The sequence below is a fragment of the Pinus tabuliformis genome, chromosome X (genome assembly GCF_031772625.1).
Source record: "Pinus tabuliformis cultivar Carrire ecotype Pingquan chromosome X, CPIR1, whole genome shotgun sequence".
Lineage (NCBI taxonomy): Eukaryota > Viridiplantae > Streptophyta > Pinopsida > Pinales > Pinaceae > Pinus > Pinus tabuliformis.
Window position 1 is genome coordinate 584,185,975 of NC_142308.1, and position 17,746 is coordinate 584,203,720.

The window sequence follows — 17,746 nt, forward strand, 5'->3', positions numbered from 1 at the left end:
ATTAATAACAATAAATATTTTATAAAATATTTATTAAATAAAATATTTTTTTCTCCATTTTATATAGAATAAAATAAAGTAATTTAAATTATAAATTTTCTTATATTTTCACTTTCTATAATTAGGGAGATGTTTAATTTATTTTATTTCTGATATGGAGTTGATATATAATATTTTAAAAATATCAATAACAAATAAAAATTATTAGGTTATAAATATATTATTTCAATACTCAACTTTCTTAGGTTATAAATAAATTATTTCAATACTCAAGTTGAGTAAAAGATTATAGCATGAAACATATAAAGAGAGAGAAAAATTGAGAGAATTCTTATTCCATTAATAGTTGCTTTCTAATTCAATGTATGAGGGACACTTGTAATTCTTTACATACTTAATATTGATTTGATTTGTAATATTTAGAAAATATCAATAATTAAATAATTAAATGTAATGTGGATAATGTAAATTATAAATAAAATATTCCAATATCATATATATATATATATATATATATATATATATATAATTCCACCCTAGATCCATCTTAACTCATGATCTACTTAGAGCCTAGAGGGATCAAATCTCTTTTCATTCTAAAAGAAGTTTGCATCTCTTGGGGCTTGGTAGATCCAGATTTAAAATGGGTCTAGACTGGTGTATGGATGCATTTACTTATGTGGATGATTTTGTTTAGTGATTTGAATATAATTAAGATCCATAATTAAAATGGGTCTAGAATGGTGTATGGACATATTTATTTATGTGGATGATTTTGTTTGGTGATTTGAATATAATTAAGATCCATAATTAAAATGAATTAAAATAATTTATTTTAGTAAATTTTTAATTTTAATTTATATTATTATATACCAATAATCTTTTAAATCTTAGAGAGTTAATTTTGCTATTGAGAGCTTCATGGTTTGATTCTTTCAACACCCTTAGGGTAGGAAATCTTTGCTATTGAGAGGTCATTGGTTCAATTTTCTCAACACCTTTAAGGTAGGAATTGAAATTCGAAAATACAAGAATAAGTAAATAAACACACAATCCACACAAATGAATATAAGTCTAGCTTAAAGGTGAAGTTGATGCTTGCTTTCTTGTCTTTAGCTATGAAAATGTAAATACAAAGAGAGGGACACTCATACTAGTTGCCTATAACACCATGATAACACTATGATTTGAAAGTTTGTTACAAAATCTTCTACCTCCTCTATTATGCTCTCAAATCCCACTCATACATGTTATACTCAATCATCAAACAATTACAATGCTCAAGGAGTGGAACCTCCTCACTTCCTAGTGACTAGTGTTTAACATAGCCTTACAACCATCTAGGATCATGATTTTTGCATGTCCTAACTCTCAATTAGTGTTAGGTTTTAGACATTTTAGAATCTTCTTGAAATCGCTCACATGGTATCCATTAGGTATCATGGTGGTCAACAAGGTAGGTCAACTTGTAAGAGGCATATCTTACACAAATGTGCTTCGATTGAGGACCCATGCTTGAAAAATTTGAAGTCCAAAAAGTGTCTTGGTTTGATGTCTCAAAATGACTTGTAAAAGTTCCAAACCCCAATTTTTAAATTGAAACCTATCACTAGAAGGAAAAATTCATCGAAATTTATGAGGATTATTAAGCATAAATTTAATAGTTTATATTTTAATATTTGATTTGGATTATTTGTGTTAATAATTTGGCACGTGACGTGCATGACATGATGGCTGGGGCGGATGGCTTTCGCTCCCCCCAGCCAGGATCGATTCCTGCGGCGGTGGTTGAGGCCCCGCGCTATGGTGTATTTGTGACGGCTATGCCGTAATTCTGCTCATCTGCTGGCTTCGGCCAAAATTCTGCTCATCTGCTGGCTTCGGCCATATGTAATTGTAAAAAATTATCTGCGGGCTTCGGCCATATGTTGATTTTCCCTCTGAAAAAAAAAAGTGTAAGTAATTTAGACCAAAGATAGAATCAAATTTTTAGATGGTCATTATAACAACAAGAGTATATCCAAAATTACTATAGCAATACGAATATATGCAACAACACAACCTAAATATACCAAAACACCTGCTACCCAAACATATCCTTTACATTGAACCCACAACCTGCTATATCCTTTGGATGGAATCCACCAACCTGTTAATAAAGGGATTGATTACAATTCTTTTTTGGGTTAATGATGATTATCAAAACAATTCAAATTGAAAAAGTCTTGCCACATAACGAATTTGCGGCTCTGGAGATGGAAGCATCAGAGTTTGTTGCAAATTTCTAGATATGCGCGCAGGAGGGGGAGGGGATGTCTGCTGACACGGACGCAAGCTGCCATGGCTGATTATGTTGCGAAACAGAGGCTGAAACGTATGAAAGCACGGAAGGAGATTATTATTAGACTGCGCGACAACTGCCGCAACAAAATTCATGAAACCGCCTTTCTCAATTAGATAAAGCGCGGGATTCTGAAAAAATATTTAGATGGAGCGCGGGAATCCGAAAGTCTTGAATATCGGCGCGAGATCTCAGGCATGGGATGTATATTTTCCAACCTGGTGGCCAGCTGCAGGGAACTTGACATTCAAACGACTTGTGCCTGAAATTAGCAATTCCCGTGATTGTTATAAACCAAGTGTCGCATTATAATTACTACCCACGGATCGTCCATGGTCGATCCCAAAGAAACTGGGAGGTGGAGTGGGGAGCCTGCAGAGAGGTGAGGTATTAGCGATGGGGCCAATCAGAGCAGAATGGTTCAAGGCCAACTGCCTGGTTTTCAGTCTCTTGTTTCTAAATACTCTTCTCTCATGCATCGAATCTGCCCCAGCGAGGCCCAACAAGTACTACCACACAGTGGGGGTCGACACGTTCCAGTTTCGATTCCCAGCAGAAGAACCCTTTTCTAATTCTTCAGAAAAGAGTTGGGGAATAATGCCAAAGAGGAATGGAGGGGTCACCAAATTGCTGCAGCACAATATCCATTCCACCATGATCAATTCCACAAATTCGACTCACTGGATGAAGAATGTGGTGTTGCAGAGCTTGGCAGGGGACAAGACTCGCGCAGATGCCATAATGGCTGCCGGTCAAAAATTACACGCAGGCGCAGGGTCAAGCGCAGCCTTCAGGCCCAGGCCCTGGTCCAGCGCCAGAACCACCGTTCCTCTCGCATCAGGGATCTTATACGGCACCAATTTTATTGTGCGTGTTCGTCTTGGGAAGCGCCCAAAACAAGAAATCAAGATGAGTCTCGATACCGCCAACGATGTGTCATGGTTATGGTGCAATTACAGAGGCAGATCCTCTTCTTTCAAGAAGCTCACCTGCGATTCCTGCGACAGTGAGGTCAACGGTTTGTCCTGCCATCGCAATTTGAACCAGTGCATATACCAAGTTGAATACGAAGATGGAACGGGAGTCACGGCGCATCTGAGTGAGGACAGACTCTGGCTCGGTTCTCGCTCCTTTCGTAAATTTTCCTTCGGATGCTTGCTCAGCATCACCGGATCCACCGCCGATCCCTCTGTTGGACTTCTTGCTATGAGCAGAAATTATCTTTCAGTGCCTTCTCAGACCGACTACCTGTACCAAAGAAAGTTCTCGTACTGTCTCCCGGACTACCTGCGTCCCCGCCAGAGAGGATCCCTGAGGCTGGGCCGGGGTTCGGTTCCCCCCACCTCCAAATTCACCAGTTTGCTGTCGAATCCCCGGGCTCCTTCATGGTATTTTGTGGGAATTCGCAGCATCAGGGTGGGGGGCAAGCGCCTGAACATCTCGTCAGAGGTGTTCCAGTTCAATTCTCGTGGAGGAGGGACGATCATCGACAGTGGAGTCTTGATCAGCCGCCTGGTGAAGCCGGCCTATGATGCTTTAAGAGATGAATTTGTGAAGAGAATGACGCTTGTTACAGTGGAACCAGATCTGCAGAACCCTTTAGACACCTGTTTCGCCCAGCCTAGCGACTTCAGACGCCTGAAAATTCCTGGAATCAGTTTCCATTTTCAGGATGGCGCGCATATTCATATCCACAAAAAAGGAATTTTGGTACCAGTCCAAAACAACCAGATCTGTTTGGCATTCCAACCTGCAGGTACGAATGATTTGAACATTATAGGAAGTCTGCAACAACAGCGTTACATTGTTTCTTTCGATGAGCGCCACGAGAGAATAGGGTTTGCTTCTGTTCGTTCCTGCTCTTGATTCTCAGTAACTAACCTCTATGGATTGTGGTGATGGTATTTATTTCATTCTCCATATCCACCCACCTGTAGGTTTCTGTTGGGAACAATAACTTGCTTTTCCAGCCTCTGGTTAGGGTTGGGAACAACACAGGGCTATGAATAAATGTGCAAAAGGAGGGATTGGTCAGGTCAGACTTGCTATCATAAATGTGCAAAAGGAGGGATTGGTCAGGTCAGGCTTGCTACCATTTCACTTTCTTTGAAATTTAACTCTTTTTGGGTCAACAAAGGGCTGATAAGGTCCTTGGACACCTATATTTATATAAATCCAAGAAGGATTTTTTCCACCTCAACATCTTTTCTATCTGTCCAGGCTGACTAATGCATTGCATTAATGATAATTATTTGTTGTACCATGAACCCTTCTTAGTTCATTGGTTCATCAATCATTTTGATTGACTAAGTTTCATGATTAACAACCATTAGCTGCAGAGCAGCAAGTCCCTGCCTTTGGGTACTGCAGCATTGTTTCACCTCAGGGCAATTCTTGCCTCATGATTACTGTGCCACCATTACTGTGTCACCTGTGTATGAAGTGTCCAAGGCACTGCAGCATTGTTTCTCCTCAGGGCAATTCATGCCTCGTGATTACTGTGTGACCTGTGTATGAAGTGTCCAAGCGTGTTGTATATCTGTGTTCCTCATTTTTATGTCTCTGTTGTTCCCAGAAGTTATAATCCAAGCATTCCAATGGTTATTGTTCAGAGAAGGGCTTTCCTAACTCAATAGAAAACTTGATGACAAATTGTGTTTGATCTGGAGGTTTTTTTTACATCTGGTATATGGGTTCACCATTTTTAAAAAACAAAATGATCAAAACAGCCTTAAGATAAAATCAAGGTGGTAACTTTGCAATATGCAGAGAAGAAATGAGAAATTCTGGTGGTTAAGTGTGTTGTAAATTTGAGTTTTTGTTAAATTTTAAATAAATTGATAAATGTGTTTATTTTGGAATAGAGTTTTTGTAATTTTAATTTAATAATTAATAAGGTAGAAATTTAGTTTCACATAATGTTTATAGAGTATAAATTTAGTTTTACTTAATGTTTATGGAGTATTTTTTAGTAGTGGATAAGATCAAGAATTAGTATTTATATAAAAACATTTATATCATTTTTTCTTTTTAATTTAATTAAAAATTGTCATGTTTTCAAATCCATAAGTATATAGTTTCACTCAGTTTTCTATTTATTGCATTGAACTCTTATTGCTTATTTTTTCTTTGCTATATATTTTTTAATGTTATATGTTTAAATTATATATTAATTCTTTTTATAGAGATTATTAATAATTGCAGTGATAGATATGTTTATTTTGGAATAGAATTTCATAATTTTAATTTAACTATCAATATTTATTAGGTGGATGATAGGTATTTAAGACCATGGAACATTCTAAAATATTTTTAATAGTTGTAATAGATTAAAGGTTGAGATTTGTATTTATGCTATTTTTGTCATTTTAATTAAATTGATTAATTAAAAAAATGTCACATGAATAAGTGTCAGTTATGGTTTTTTTACATGTGGTATTGATAAGCTATAATTTTGGCTCATGGTATTGTAACAAAGCCTATTCATAGTAAAGTGAGAGTGAATCTCTATGATTAAGAATATTATTACATGTATTTAAAAATGTATATATTTTTAATTTATATATTAATTCTCTTTATAATTGATAATAATAATAATAATAATAATAATTTGAAATAAAATTATGATTTAATTATTTTTTATGATTATATATATATATATATATATATATTATTTTTGGCAATGTGAATGTATCTTGAATTAAGTGTTTTGAAGTTTATTATGGATTGATGCTTATATGGTATAAAGTTAATATATCTATATATATATATATATATTTTAAATCTTGAAATAAGTGTTTTGATGTTTATCATGGACTGATGTTTATATGGCATAAAGTATATATATATATATATATATTAAATGTTGGCAATATGAGATGGATCATGAGATAAATGTTTTAATGCCTACTATGGGTTGATGCCTATCGACATTTATCAACCATTTAATTTATATAGTAAAATTAGTTTAACAAAATGCAACTCTTTTTTAAATGTTATTTGTAATTAATAATGCCTCTTAAGAAAGGTGTTTGCTTGTAAAAGAACCTTCCTTCTTAAGCAAACATATATTCTATTTTAAAATGTAATTATAAGATCAAAGTTGATGAAATATTGTGTTGGTATCATTGTTAGGTAAGTATTCCTCATGTATTTTTCCTTTGGCACTTTGGTGTGTTTTTGTGTAATTTCACATATATAAATAATGAATATATATTTAATGATGTATTATGAAGCCACATAAGATCTATTTATCAATTATAGATTATGAGATGACTAAATAAAAAAAAATGGTATAAAATATGTTACTACTATATTTAGTTCAAATTTATCAACAAAATGAATAAAAACATATCATACTTGCATTGAGCATATTTTTTTTCATGTTAATGAGCAAGCATGAATTGGTTAGGGAATGACTTCTCGAAATTTTGAAATTTTGTTTTAAAACAATGTTAAGGAAAACATCTAGTTTTCTTTCATGGTAAATCTTAATTGACTAACTTTCTAGGCATACTATCTTTTTATTTTTTGTTAATGATATGTGAGGCCATGTTTTCTCATAAGTGATGCACATATTAAGGTTGGTGTTCCTAGTTGTTGTTCCTAGTGGTAAGAGTTATTCCATGTAAATTCTTTCGATGAGCGCCACGAGAGAATAGGGTTTGCTTTTGTTCGTTCCTGCTTTTGATTCTCAGTAACTAACCTCTATGGATTGTGGTGATGGTATTTATTTCATTCTCCATATCCACCCACCTGTAGGTTTCTGTTGGGAACAATAACTTGCTTTTCCAGCCTCTGGTTAGGGTTGGGAACAACACAGGGCTATGAATAAATGTACAAAAGGAGGGATTGGTCAGGTCAGACTTGCTATCATAAATGTGCAAAAGGAGGGATTGGTCAGGTCAGACTTGCTATCATTTCACTTTCAGGCTTTGCTACCATTTCACTTTCTTTGAAATTTAACTCTTTTTGGGTCGACAAAGGGCTGATAAGGTCCTTGGACACCTATATTTATATAAATCCAAGAAGGATTTTTTCCACCTCAACATCTTTTCCTTCTGTCCAGGTTGACTAATGCATTGCATAAATGATAATTATTTGTTGTTCCATGAACCCTTCTTAGTTCACTGGTTCATCAGTCATTTTGATTGACTAAGTTTCATGATTAACAACCATTAGCTGCAGAGCAGCAAGTCCCTGCCTTTGGGTACTGCAGCATTGTTTCACCTCAGGGCAATTCTTGCCTCATGATTACTGTGCCACCATTACTGTGTCACCTGTGTATGAAGTGTCCAAGGCACTGCAGCATTGTTTCTCCTCAGGGCAATTCATGCCTCGTGATTACTGTGTGACCTGTGTATGAAGTGTCCAAGCGTGTTGTATATCTGTGTTCCTCATTTTTATGTCTCTGTTGTTCCCAGAAGTTATAATCCAAGCATTCCAATGGTTATTGTTCAGAGAAGGGCTTTCCTAAATAGAAAACTTGATGACAATAGTGTGTTTGATCTGGAGGTTTTTTTTACATCTGGTATATGGGTTCACCATTTTTTAAAAACAAAATGATCAAAACAGCCTTAATGATAAAATCAAGGTGGTAACTTTGCAATATGCAGAGAAGAAATGAGAAATTCTTGTGGTTAAGTGGGTTGTAAATTTGAGTTTTTGTTAAATTTTAAATAGATTGATAAATGTGTTTATTTTGGAATAAAGTTTTTGTAATTTTAATTTAATAATCAATAAGGTAGAAATTTAGTTTCACTTAATGTTTAAGGAGTATAAATTTCACTTAATGTTTATGGAGTATAAATTTAGTTTTACTTAATGTTTATGGAATATTTTTTAGTAGTAGATAAGATTAAGAATTAGTATTTATATAAAAATATTTATATCATTTTTGTTTTTTAATTTAATTAAAAATTGTCATGTTTTCAAATCCATAAATATATAGTTTCACTCAGTTTTCTATTTATTGCATTGAATTCTTATTGCTTATTTTTTCTTTGCTATATATGTTTTAACGTTATATGTATTTTAATGTTATATGTTTAAATTATATATTAATTCTTTTTATAGAGAATATTAATAATTGCAGTGATAGATATGTTTATTTTGAAATAGAATTTCATAATTTTAATTTAATTATCAATATTTATTAGGTGGATGATAGGTATTTAAGACCATGGAACATTAAAATGTTTTTAATAGTTGTAATAGATTAAAGGTTGAGATTTGTATTTATGTTATTTTTGTCATTTTAATTAAATTGATTAATTAAAAAAATGTCACATGAATAAGTGTGAGTTATGGTTTTTTTACATGTGGTATTGATAAGCCATAATATTGGCTCATGGTATTGTAACAAAGCCTATTCATAGAAAAGTGAGAGTGAATCTCTATGATTAAGAATATTATTACATGTTTTTAAAAATGTATATATTTTTAATTTATATATTAATTCTCTTTATAAATGATAATAATAATAATTTGAAATAAAATTATGATTTAATTATTTTTTATGATTATATATATATATATATATATATATAAATTATTTTTGGCAATGTGAAATGTATCTTGAAATAAGTGTTTTGAAGTTTATTATGGATTGATGATTATATGGCATAAAGTTTATATATATATATATATATAATGTTGGCAATATGAGATGGATCATGAGATAAATGTTTTAATGCCTACTATGGATTGATGCCTATCGATATTTATCAACCATTTAATTTATATAGTAAAATTAATTTAACAAAATGCAACTCTTTTCTAAATGTTATTTGTAATTAATAATGCCTCTTAAGAAAGGTGTTTACTTGTAAAAGAACCTTCCTTCTTAAGCAAACATATATTCTATTTTAAAATGTAATTATAAGACCAAAGTTGATGAAATATTGTGTTGGTATCATTGTTAGGTAATTATTCCTCATGTATTTTTCCTTTGGCACTTTGGTGTGTTTTTGTGTAATTTCACATATATAAATAATGAATATATATTTAATGATGTATTATGAAGCCACATAAGATTTATTTATCAATTATAGATTATGAGATGACTAAATAAGAAAAAAATGGTATAAAATATGTTACCACTATATTTAGTTCAAATTTATCAACAAAAAGAATAAAAACATATCATACTTGCATTGAGCATATTTTTTTTCATGTTAATGAGCAAGCATGAATTGGTTAGGGAATGGCTTCTCAAAATTTTGAAATTTTGTTATAAAACAATGTTAAGGAAAACATGTATAGTTTTCTTTCATGGTAAATCTTAATTGACTAACTTTCTAGGCATACTATCTTTTTATTTTTTGTTAATGATGTGTGAGGCCATGTTTTCTCATAAGTGATGCACATGTTAAGGTTTGTGTCTTATCCTCACGATACATAGTGAGGGTAGTGACTTTTAAAAACTAGATTGTAGTGAAGGTTTGTATTGTTTCATGCCACTTGCGAAATTGTTGTTTTTGTATTGTTTTTCCATTGCAGCTTGTTCAAGGCCTCTACCACGTATGTACATTCCATGCAATGTTATTGATAGATAGTAATACAAGAACTTTGTGGATCAAAATTGCTTTGGGATACCTCTAGCCATAGAACCCCATGGTTGAGACTTTAGCATTGAAGACATTCTAAAGTGTGGGGCACGCTTAATGGATTAACAAGGTTGGTTATTTACGCTTTGTTATGGAAAATCAATCAATTGTACTGCTCACCAACGAAAAGTAAGCAAAACCACTCATTTCTCTAGTGATTTGGTGGTGCATGGGTGGGAGCTTAACTCAATCCTACATGTTTTTTTTTTTTGTTTAATTATTTGTAACCTAGAGGATGTTGGGTTTGCTATATTTTTGTTTGCCTGGTGGGTAGTTGGTTGGTGCTGGTGTTGGGTCATAATGAAAGTTGACAAGTAAAGAAGTTAAGATTATTTGCAGGAATTTGACCTAGCGCTAGAGTGGCCATTAACACGATTAGGGTAATGAAAAACAATTCATTTTATGATGGTGCTTGCTTAAATTTTTTAGCTTTGCTCTTGAAGCTATTGGTGTTATGGAAACAACTATTGCTTCTCAAATAAATGGGGATTGAACAAAATGCAACAAAACATAGATAGAGGTGCTGGAGGACTATCCTAGTCCCAATTATGCTCTCTTATCCTTGAGAAAGGTAAGAATATGGAAGTCTCCATTCCAATCTCTGTTATGCGCCCCTTCCCTTCAAAATAATGAATCTATTTATTTGTAGGTCATACACTACATAATCACTTTCAAAACTTGTGAATGTTGTGACAATTTCCTTGTAGGTAAGCGAACATGGGGTTGGGTGGGAATAATATAACACTTTTCACCACTAAATACTCCCACCCACAACCTAGGTAATATGAGAGAATTGAGTATTGGTTATGCCATTTAAGGTTAAGCAACAACTATCTAATTTAAGGTACACTTAGGTTTTTCATGGAGAAGCAGTGACTCCCTCATAGAGAATTTCATAGGCCCATCCCATGATTAAAGAGGGCTTTGTTGCTAGTTCATTTGCTCGATCAATTGCATGTTCAAGATTTGGTTGAAGGTAAAAAGATTCAACTTTTAGGTATGCAAGTCTCGATTTTCAGTTACTTACCAATCTGCCTAAACTCCTCTGTTGGTGTTGGTTATTTCTGTTGTGTTTGTTTTGCATTGGTAGGCAAAAAATCTAGAATTGGCCTTAATGGTTTAGAACTAATCAAGTAGACATATTGATAATAGATACAAGTCATTTGACTAAAAGAGGCAAATGTATGGCCTTCCTTGATGGATGTTGGTTGGGGCATGGACGAGGAGTGAACATATCATAACTAACACTACCATGGAAGAGGAATGGAGTAAGATTGTTAATACTAATTGAGAGTTCAAACACTGAGTGCATAGTACATCATTCATGCCTCGGTTCAACTAGGAGGGAGGGAGTTCACCCACTATTGAAGTGAAAAGCTTTGGAACTTTCTAGCTATAATGAGTGTCATGATATTCAAAGGTACATATTCATATTCTTTATCTATTTCTAGATAATGCATTAAGTATATCTACCTTCCCAAAGTGTTTTATGTCGAGTAAGATAATTTTATAATGAGTAGCTGCCCTTTTCCCAAAAGTTTCTATGTTATGTAAGATAATTCTATATTGAGTAGGTACCATTTTCATTCATGACAATAATTCAAATATACAATGCAAAAGATGTTACAAAAAGTAAAAATTACTCATGACTATAATTCACATATAAAATCTAGTAAGTTTTATGATTGCAATAGCAAAAGTCAAACCCAAGTTTGCACCATTACATTATATTGTTTTATCATTGGTGTTTGCTGGTATAATTTAGAGAATAATAGGGATACTCATGCTAAGATAACTTTTTGGTGTGAGTAATAGGGATATTCATGTTCAGATAGACTTAAACACCAAAAACTATTGAGATAGACTCAAACACCAAAAAAAAACTAAGGTATATAATGACTCTAGAAATTTTTGACTTTAATAAAAGAAAGTTGTGATGATAATAACATTATTAGCTAAAAAAGATTGTTTTATATACCTTCATTCAAGCTTGAACAACCATGCGACTCTTACTATTTTTTTTTCAATGCGTAGTATTTTTTTACAATTGAAACTCACAAGTTTACAATATTTACAAGATTTACATATTAAGTGTGAAACCTTGGAAAATATTTTCTTCATCTTCCTTTTACCAAAAGCAAAGGTGATAAACTCACAAAATTAAAAAGCACGTATGATAATGTGTGAGATGTTTTGTTTTTCAAATAGTACACCTATGAATACATTGCTTTGAACCTTGATTTCATATTCCAATAGGTATCTTGGACTTCTCATAACTCTTCATGTTCACTTGTGGCTTTTCACCTTTCACACAAGTGAATATTTTGAATTTGCATGACCCTTAAGGATTATGTTTCCAATGTTCCCCCTGTTAATACAAAGGGGTGTCTATGTGTCCAAGAAGACAGTTGAACTATAGAGGTGGATAGTAGCCAATGACTGTGTATGCTCTCTAAAAATGGCAGTTTAAGGAAGACCACAAACCAAATGGGTACCAAAAGTTGAAGTCTTCTATTGATGGTGGTTTAAGGTTGGCCACCAACTCTAAAACTTGGCTTGAAATAGTTCTTGCAACAATTTTGAATTTGGCTAGACATTGAATGATCCAGGTGAATATTGGAGGCCACTTGCCTATTCCACTTTGACCCCCAACATTGTTTCCTATCAGTTTCCTATTTTGCAGCACAATTTCCTATTTCGATAGTTTTCTATTTTTGATAGTTTTTGGATCTTAAAATTTCAAAGTTGTTTTGAGGCCTTAAACGACGTTTTTTTGGGGAAATGAGAAAATGTCAGTTTTTTATTGTTTTCGTCGTCGAAAGTTGTTGTCTTCGGATAAACCTTTCTAACAGGCTATCGTGCGCGCCAAACAAAGATCGTATGCCAAAGTTACGACCCTAGGAAGTCGATATTCCAAGTAACCTATTGTTGCTGCTACAACACCCTCCAAAAATTTGGCCTACATCCAAATTTCGGAGCCTACTTTGACCTTGCAAGATGTTGTTCCTAGTGGTAAGAGTTATTCCATGTAAATTCTGTAAGTTTTCTAGTCTCTCTTAAAAGAAAACCAAAGTTTCATTTTTTGGCATGGGAAATGTCACACATTGTGAACGCAGTGTTCTGGTCTATTTAAAGAGGCAAATTTGGTACTAATGGGTCTTATCTATCACGTAGACATGTATTTCACTCATTCCCAAAGTTTTATGCATTATCGTACTACTGCTGTCACTATCGTCACAAAATGCATCTTAAGTGTCACACTTGGAGGAGATTGTTGTTTTGTCGTTGCATTAAGGGAGCATGTTGTTCCCGAGCGATGGGTGTTCTATGTTTTGTCGTCTATGGTTATGAGCGTGATCAGGTTAAAGTCTTGCCTTGGTTTCATCTTTTCCTTATTGATTTCACACTTATTCAAATTCTGAAAAGTTTCATGTCTGACCAACTTGAGCTCAATTTGCCCCTTTGAATTTCGCATTGCGTAATTGCAAGCATCAACACTACATCCTTGCCTCCTGGAACTATGCAATGCACAGTCACTTCCTCCTAGAAATGTGTATTTCACAGTCACAGTCCTCAATCCTGGCCTACTGACCTCTAGAACTACGCAATCTTGCCTTTCAAATTGTCTCTTCCTGCATATTGCGCAATTCCAGTCTACAATCTATCTCCATGTCTCCTTGAATTATGGAATTAGGCAATCTAATTGCCCAGTATCCCTCCAAAACAACGTATTGCATAATTACAATGGAAAATATTGCCTTATTGTAAGCCTCAACTACGCAATCCTATCTCTCAGGCCTCCATAACTGCGCATTGTGCAGTTGTAAGCCTTAGTCCCTCACTCTTGGCCTTTGGAACTACGCATTGTGCAATCCCTGAGTCTTCCTTGTTGTCAAGTACCCAGTTCCAGTGCAATCAAGAATTTTCATAATGCAAGTTAGACTAGGAGGTTTTCAGACTAATGTCATCTTGTCATGAGTTGATTTCACTTGCAGGTATTACATATTGACATGACAGGATGATACTCGTAAAATATGAGGAGGTTGTGCTAGAAGACAATGGGAAACTATGAAGACAAGATGATCATTAAACAAGAAGATGAAGGGACACTAGATTGTGACAGAAGCTAGAAGATCAAGGTCATAGTAAATATTCCTTCTCTTCAAGCCTTTTGGAGGAAGAAGAGGAAGACAATGAAACATATTTCATGAAGACACAAAGATAGCAGCAAGAGAAGAGTGGCTTGACATTGCCACATCATCATCAAGTCCATGTCATCAATGTCAAGTCATGTCTTGTTAAGATGTCACTTCAAGGTGTCATATGAGTCATCTTCCACATCATTCATGGATGTAATCATGTAATTCTCAATAAATGAGAAATGTAAAATAAAGTGGAAGTCTAAGAGTCACTTATAGAATGTGAAAGGTCATGTAGAAGTCGAAGGGTCATATGGAAGTTCAAGAGTCATGAGGGGAGTCCAAGAGTCACAAGGGACGTGGAGTCACCTCATTTGTTATATATACACCCTCATAGCTCAAGAAGGTAGTTCTTTTGGAGAACAAGTGGTAGCTCTAACACTCCACTATTGGAGCTAGTGGTGTTCATTGTATCGATGTATCTTGGAACTTTCTCTTAATACTTGAAGTTCATTGAGCCAAAACACTTTCATGTGTATGTCATAAATGCTGTAAGAATATTTTTTGAATGTTTGTGATACATTTTGTTTTTATTTTTACTAAATAAATTGAACTATTTCGATGGATTTGGCAGTTATCTCATTGAATGTGTGTTGTACTTGTTTTAAAGATCGTTATTGTATGTGAACTATTTCTCTAGTTGATTAACACTTCTTTCACATATATGCTTGTATGTCTTTATTAGATCAGTACTATTACTCTTCTCTTAAAGGCCCACTTTCATTTTCTTCGAGTGAAATAACCTTGATACATTCTGCAACTGAACATTTCACATGGCATACTTGCTTATTCATTCAAAAGTACATGTACATTATACTCTTGTGCTAACTATTGCAGCCAAGGAAAATATCTAAGAAAAATGGCAATCGTGTGAAGGGCTCCTACACCAAATAGTGTGAAGTCTAATTGGGACTTCACATCAGGGAGAACCCCTTGCATGTTGGTGAGTCCCAATATCGTCAACATTTTGGCGCTAGAACGAGGGAAACCATCCTTTTATGGTTGATAACTCACCACATGTTAACAGACAAGCTTCCGCTCAAGGTAGTAACTTTCCAATTTCCACTCCAACTCATACTACAAGAGAGATGAAACTTCTCATCTTAGTCTGAGACAAACTTTTGAAGTTACTTACGATCAACTCTAGACAATCCAACCTATTACTCACAAGTTTGCGAGAGCTCTTAGTTTACTCCTCGTTGTTGCCATTCTACCTCATAAACATGTAAAGAAAGAAACAACTCCCAATGGTATATTGGTTTCTTCGGTGGAATATTTGGTTATCGTTGAAGAGTTAGTTGATCCTACAGAAGAACAAATCAGCGAGGGGAACTTATGCCTGTTGAGGAGAATTTGGATAGTGAAGGGGATATTTTTAGTTTTCTGATGAGGAACATCCTAATTATAAAAAAGACTTTAATTGTGAAGGATAAGGCTCTTCAGACTCAGAAGAAGAGGAGGGAGGAGAAGAAGACATGGTTGATACAGACTTGGATTGGATGGACCAAGGGCCACTCACTCTTCCGGATAATCTTCATTGTATGCCCAAACACCAGGAAAAGCTGCTATCAAAGTTCGATCCTGACAAGAAGACTAAAGATGAAGACCATATTGATGATTTCTACATGCATTTATGAATGCTTGAGGTATGCTTGGATGGCATTTCTTGTAGACTCTTTCCGTACACTTTAGAAGGTAAAGCGTCAATATGGTATCACAGTCTTCCGACCAGTTCAATCCATAACTAGAGGGAGTTTAAGAAGTTGTTTTTAGAAAAAATGGCTAATGATAAAACTCCTATCGTGTTATTAAAATAACTTGGGAATAAAATGGGGGACAAGGAAACAGTCAAATATTTCAGCCAAAGATTTACTCGTTTTTTGAACAAGTTCCATGCAGATGTGCAACTACACAATGACATTATGAAAGTTTATTATATGGCTGCCTTGCCAACTAACATTTCTGTGTTTTTCAAAAGAGATACGAAGGATACTTTGGCTTTAAACTTTGCATAAGATCTTGCTGTTGAAAAGGATCTTCATTCTATTGGAGTCATTAAAGACACTAATGAACTTAAAGACTCCAAGTAAATTGGTAAGAAAACTCAAGCCTCTTTTGCCAAATCTAAGGAGAAAGATTCCTTTGATATGGAAAGCTTAAACCAAGTCTTTGAAGTTGCTCACGAATGAAGTATCTGAACTAAAGAGGCGGTCAAGTGAGACAACCACCATCAAAAAGTTCTTTAAGCCATCTTTCTTCAAAAAGAATAGCAACTCTCAACTAGCTAAATCTGTGCAGAGCTCAAATTCAGTGTTTAATGTTGAAAGTTGGGGAATGGATAATTACTACACTTTCCATCAAGAGAAGCATTTAGAGAAAACATGTCCCCAATGGAATCACACCATGAATTTTATGATGACCAACTTTGTAGATACTTTTCTAGTAGATGAACAACCTGAGAAGAGTGAAGAAGCAAATGAAGCTGTCATGGTTGAGAAAAGTTCAAGTGTTGGACACATAGTTAATGCATTTCATGTCATATTTAATGTTGACAAGATAAATGTTGATGAACCATTAGTGAGTGAAGCTCCTCCTCAACAAACAACTGGTCGTTATAACTTGAGGAGCAAAGGACTTGTCTCTGAGTAAGATCTCAAGAAGAAATTGTTGAGAAGGATTCTACCACCTTCTAACTCAACTCAAAATTCACAGAACAAGTTTGGAAGTTCTCCCTCTTCTAAGAACACTTCCACCAACAACAAGAACAAGTCCACCACTCCTGAAGCTTCAAATAAAGCTACACCACTCGATACGTCAACACAACCCATTAATAATGAAAGTATTGATTACAACATTGTTGAATACATGAAAGAGCCCATGCCAACATTTCAATATTTGAGCTCACAAAGATAAAGGGGCAGCGAGAACTAATTATCCAAGCACTCTCATCGCACTCTTTGGTAGGTAAGGAAGTTTCTTCTTCTCAAGTTATGTCTAGTAAGTCTTGTGATATCATCGAGTTTGTAGTAAATGTTGTCAATTTGAATTTTAACACTCTCTGCCTCCCATTTCTTTAACGTTTGAAATATTTAATTATAATGTCTGATGGGCCTCTAAATTAGACTTAAATTAAGGCCCATGCCTCTAAATTAAATATAAATTAAGGCCCATATAACCATCCTTCAGCACATTAAACCTATCTTTTTGCATTAGATAATTTATTTTTAAATTTAATATATTTATTAGGAAGGTTTATGAATAATTGCATATTTGTGCATAATATTATATATTTTTGTGGAATATTACGAAAATATTGGGCAGATTATGAATATTTGGAGGAGGAGATTATTTAGGGACTTGCTCCCTACTACAGGAGGATCAATATTAAATAATAAATCAACAAGATATTATGGAATTATGGCACAGATTGTGGAACTCCAATGATTGAGAAAATTTAGGAATGTGTTCCTTGCCATTTAATGTAGATTCTTAGTATTGGGAACCAGATCCACTAATCAAGGGATTTTGGTGGGGAAAGCTTTTTCCTTTCATGGGGAATGATTCCTAATCATTTTGTATAAGTACCAAGTCGAATTTTC

General features: G+C 34.2%; 1 protein-coding gene across 1 annotated transcript; it reads left to right on the forward strand.

The window, feature by feature from the left end:
* Positions 1–2,737: 2,737 nt before the first annotated feature.
* LOC149141360 (aspartyl protease AED3-like) lies at positions 2,738–4,207 on the forward strand. Its single transcript, XM_089451222.1, has one exon. The coding sequence runs from the start codon at positions 2,738–2,740 to the stop codon at positions 4,205–4,207; it is 1,470 nt and encodes a 489-aa protein (XP_089307348.1).
* Positions 4,208–17,746: the final 13,539 nt, after the last annotated feature.

Excerpts from the sequence above, each read along its gene's own strand:
- LOC149141360 (XM_089451222.1), top strand. The coding sequence starts at position 2,738 with ATGGGGCCAATCAGAGCAGAATGGTTCAAGGCCAACTGCCTGGTTTTC.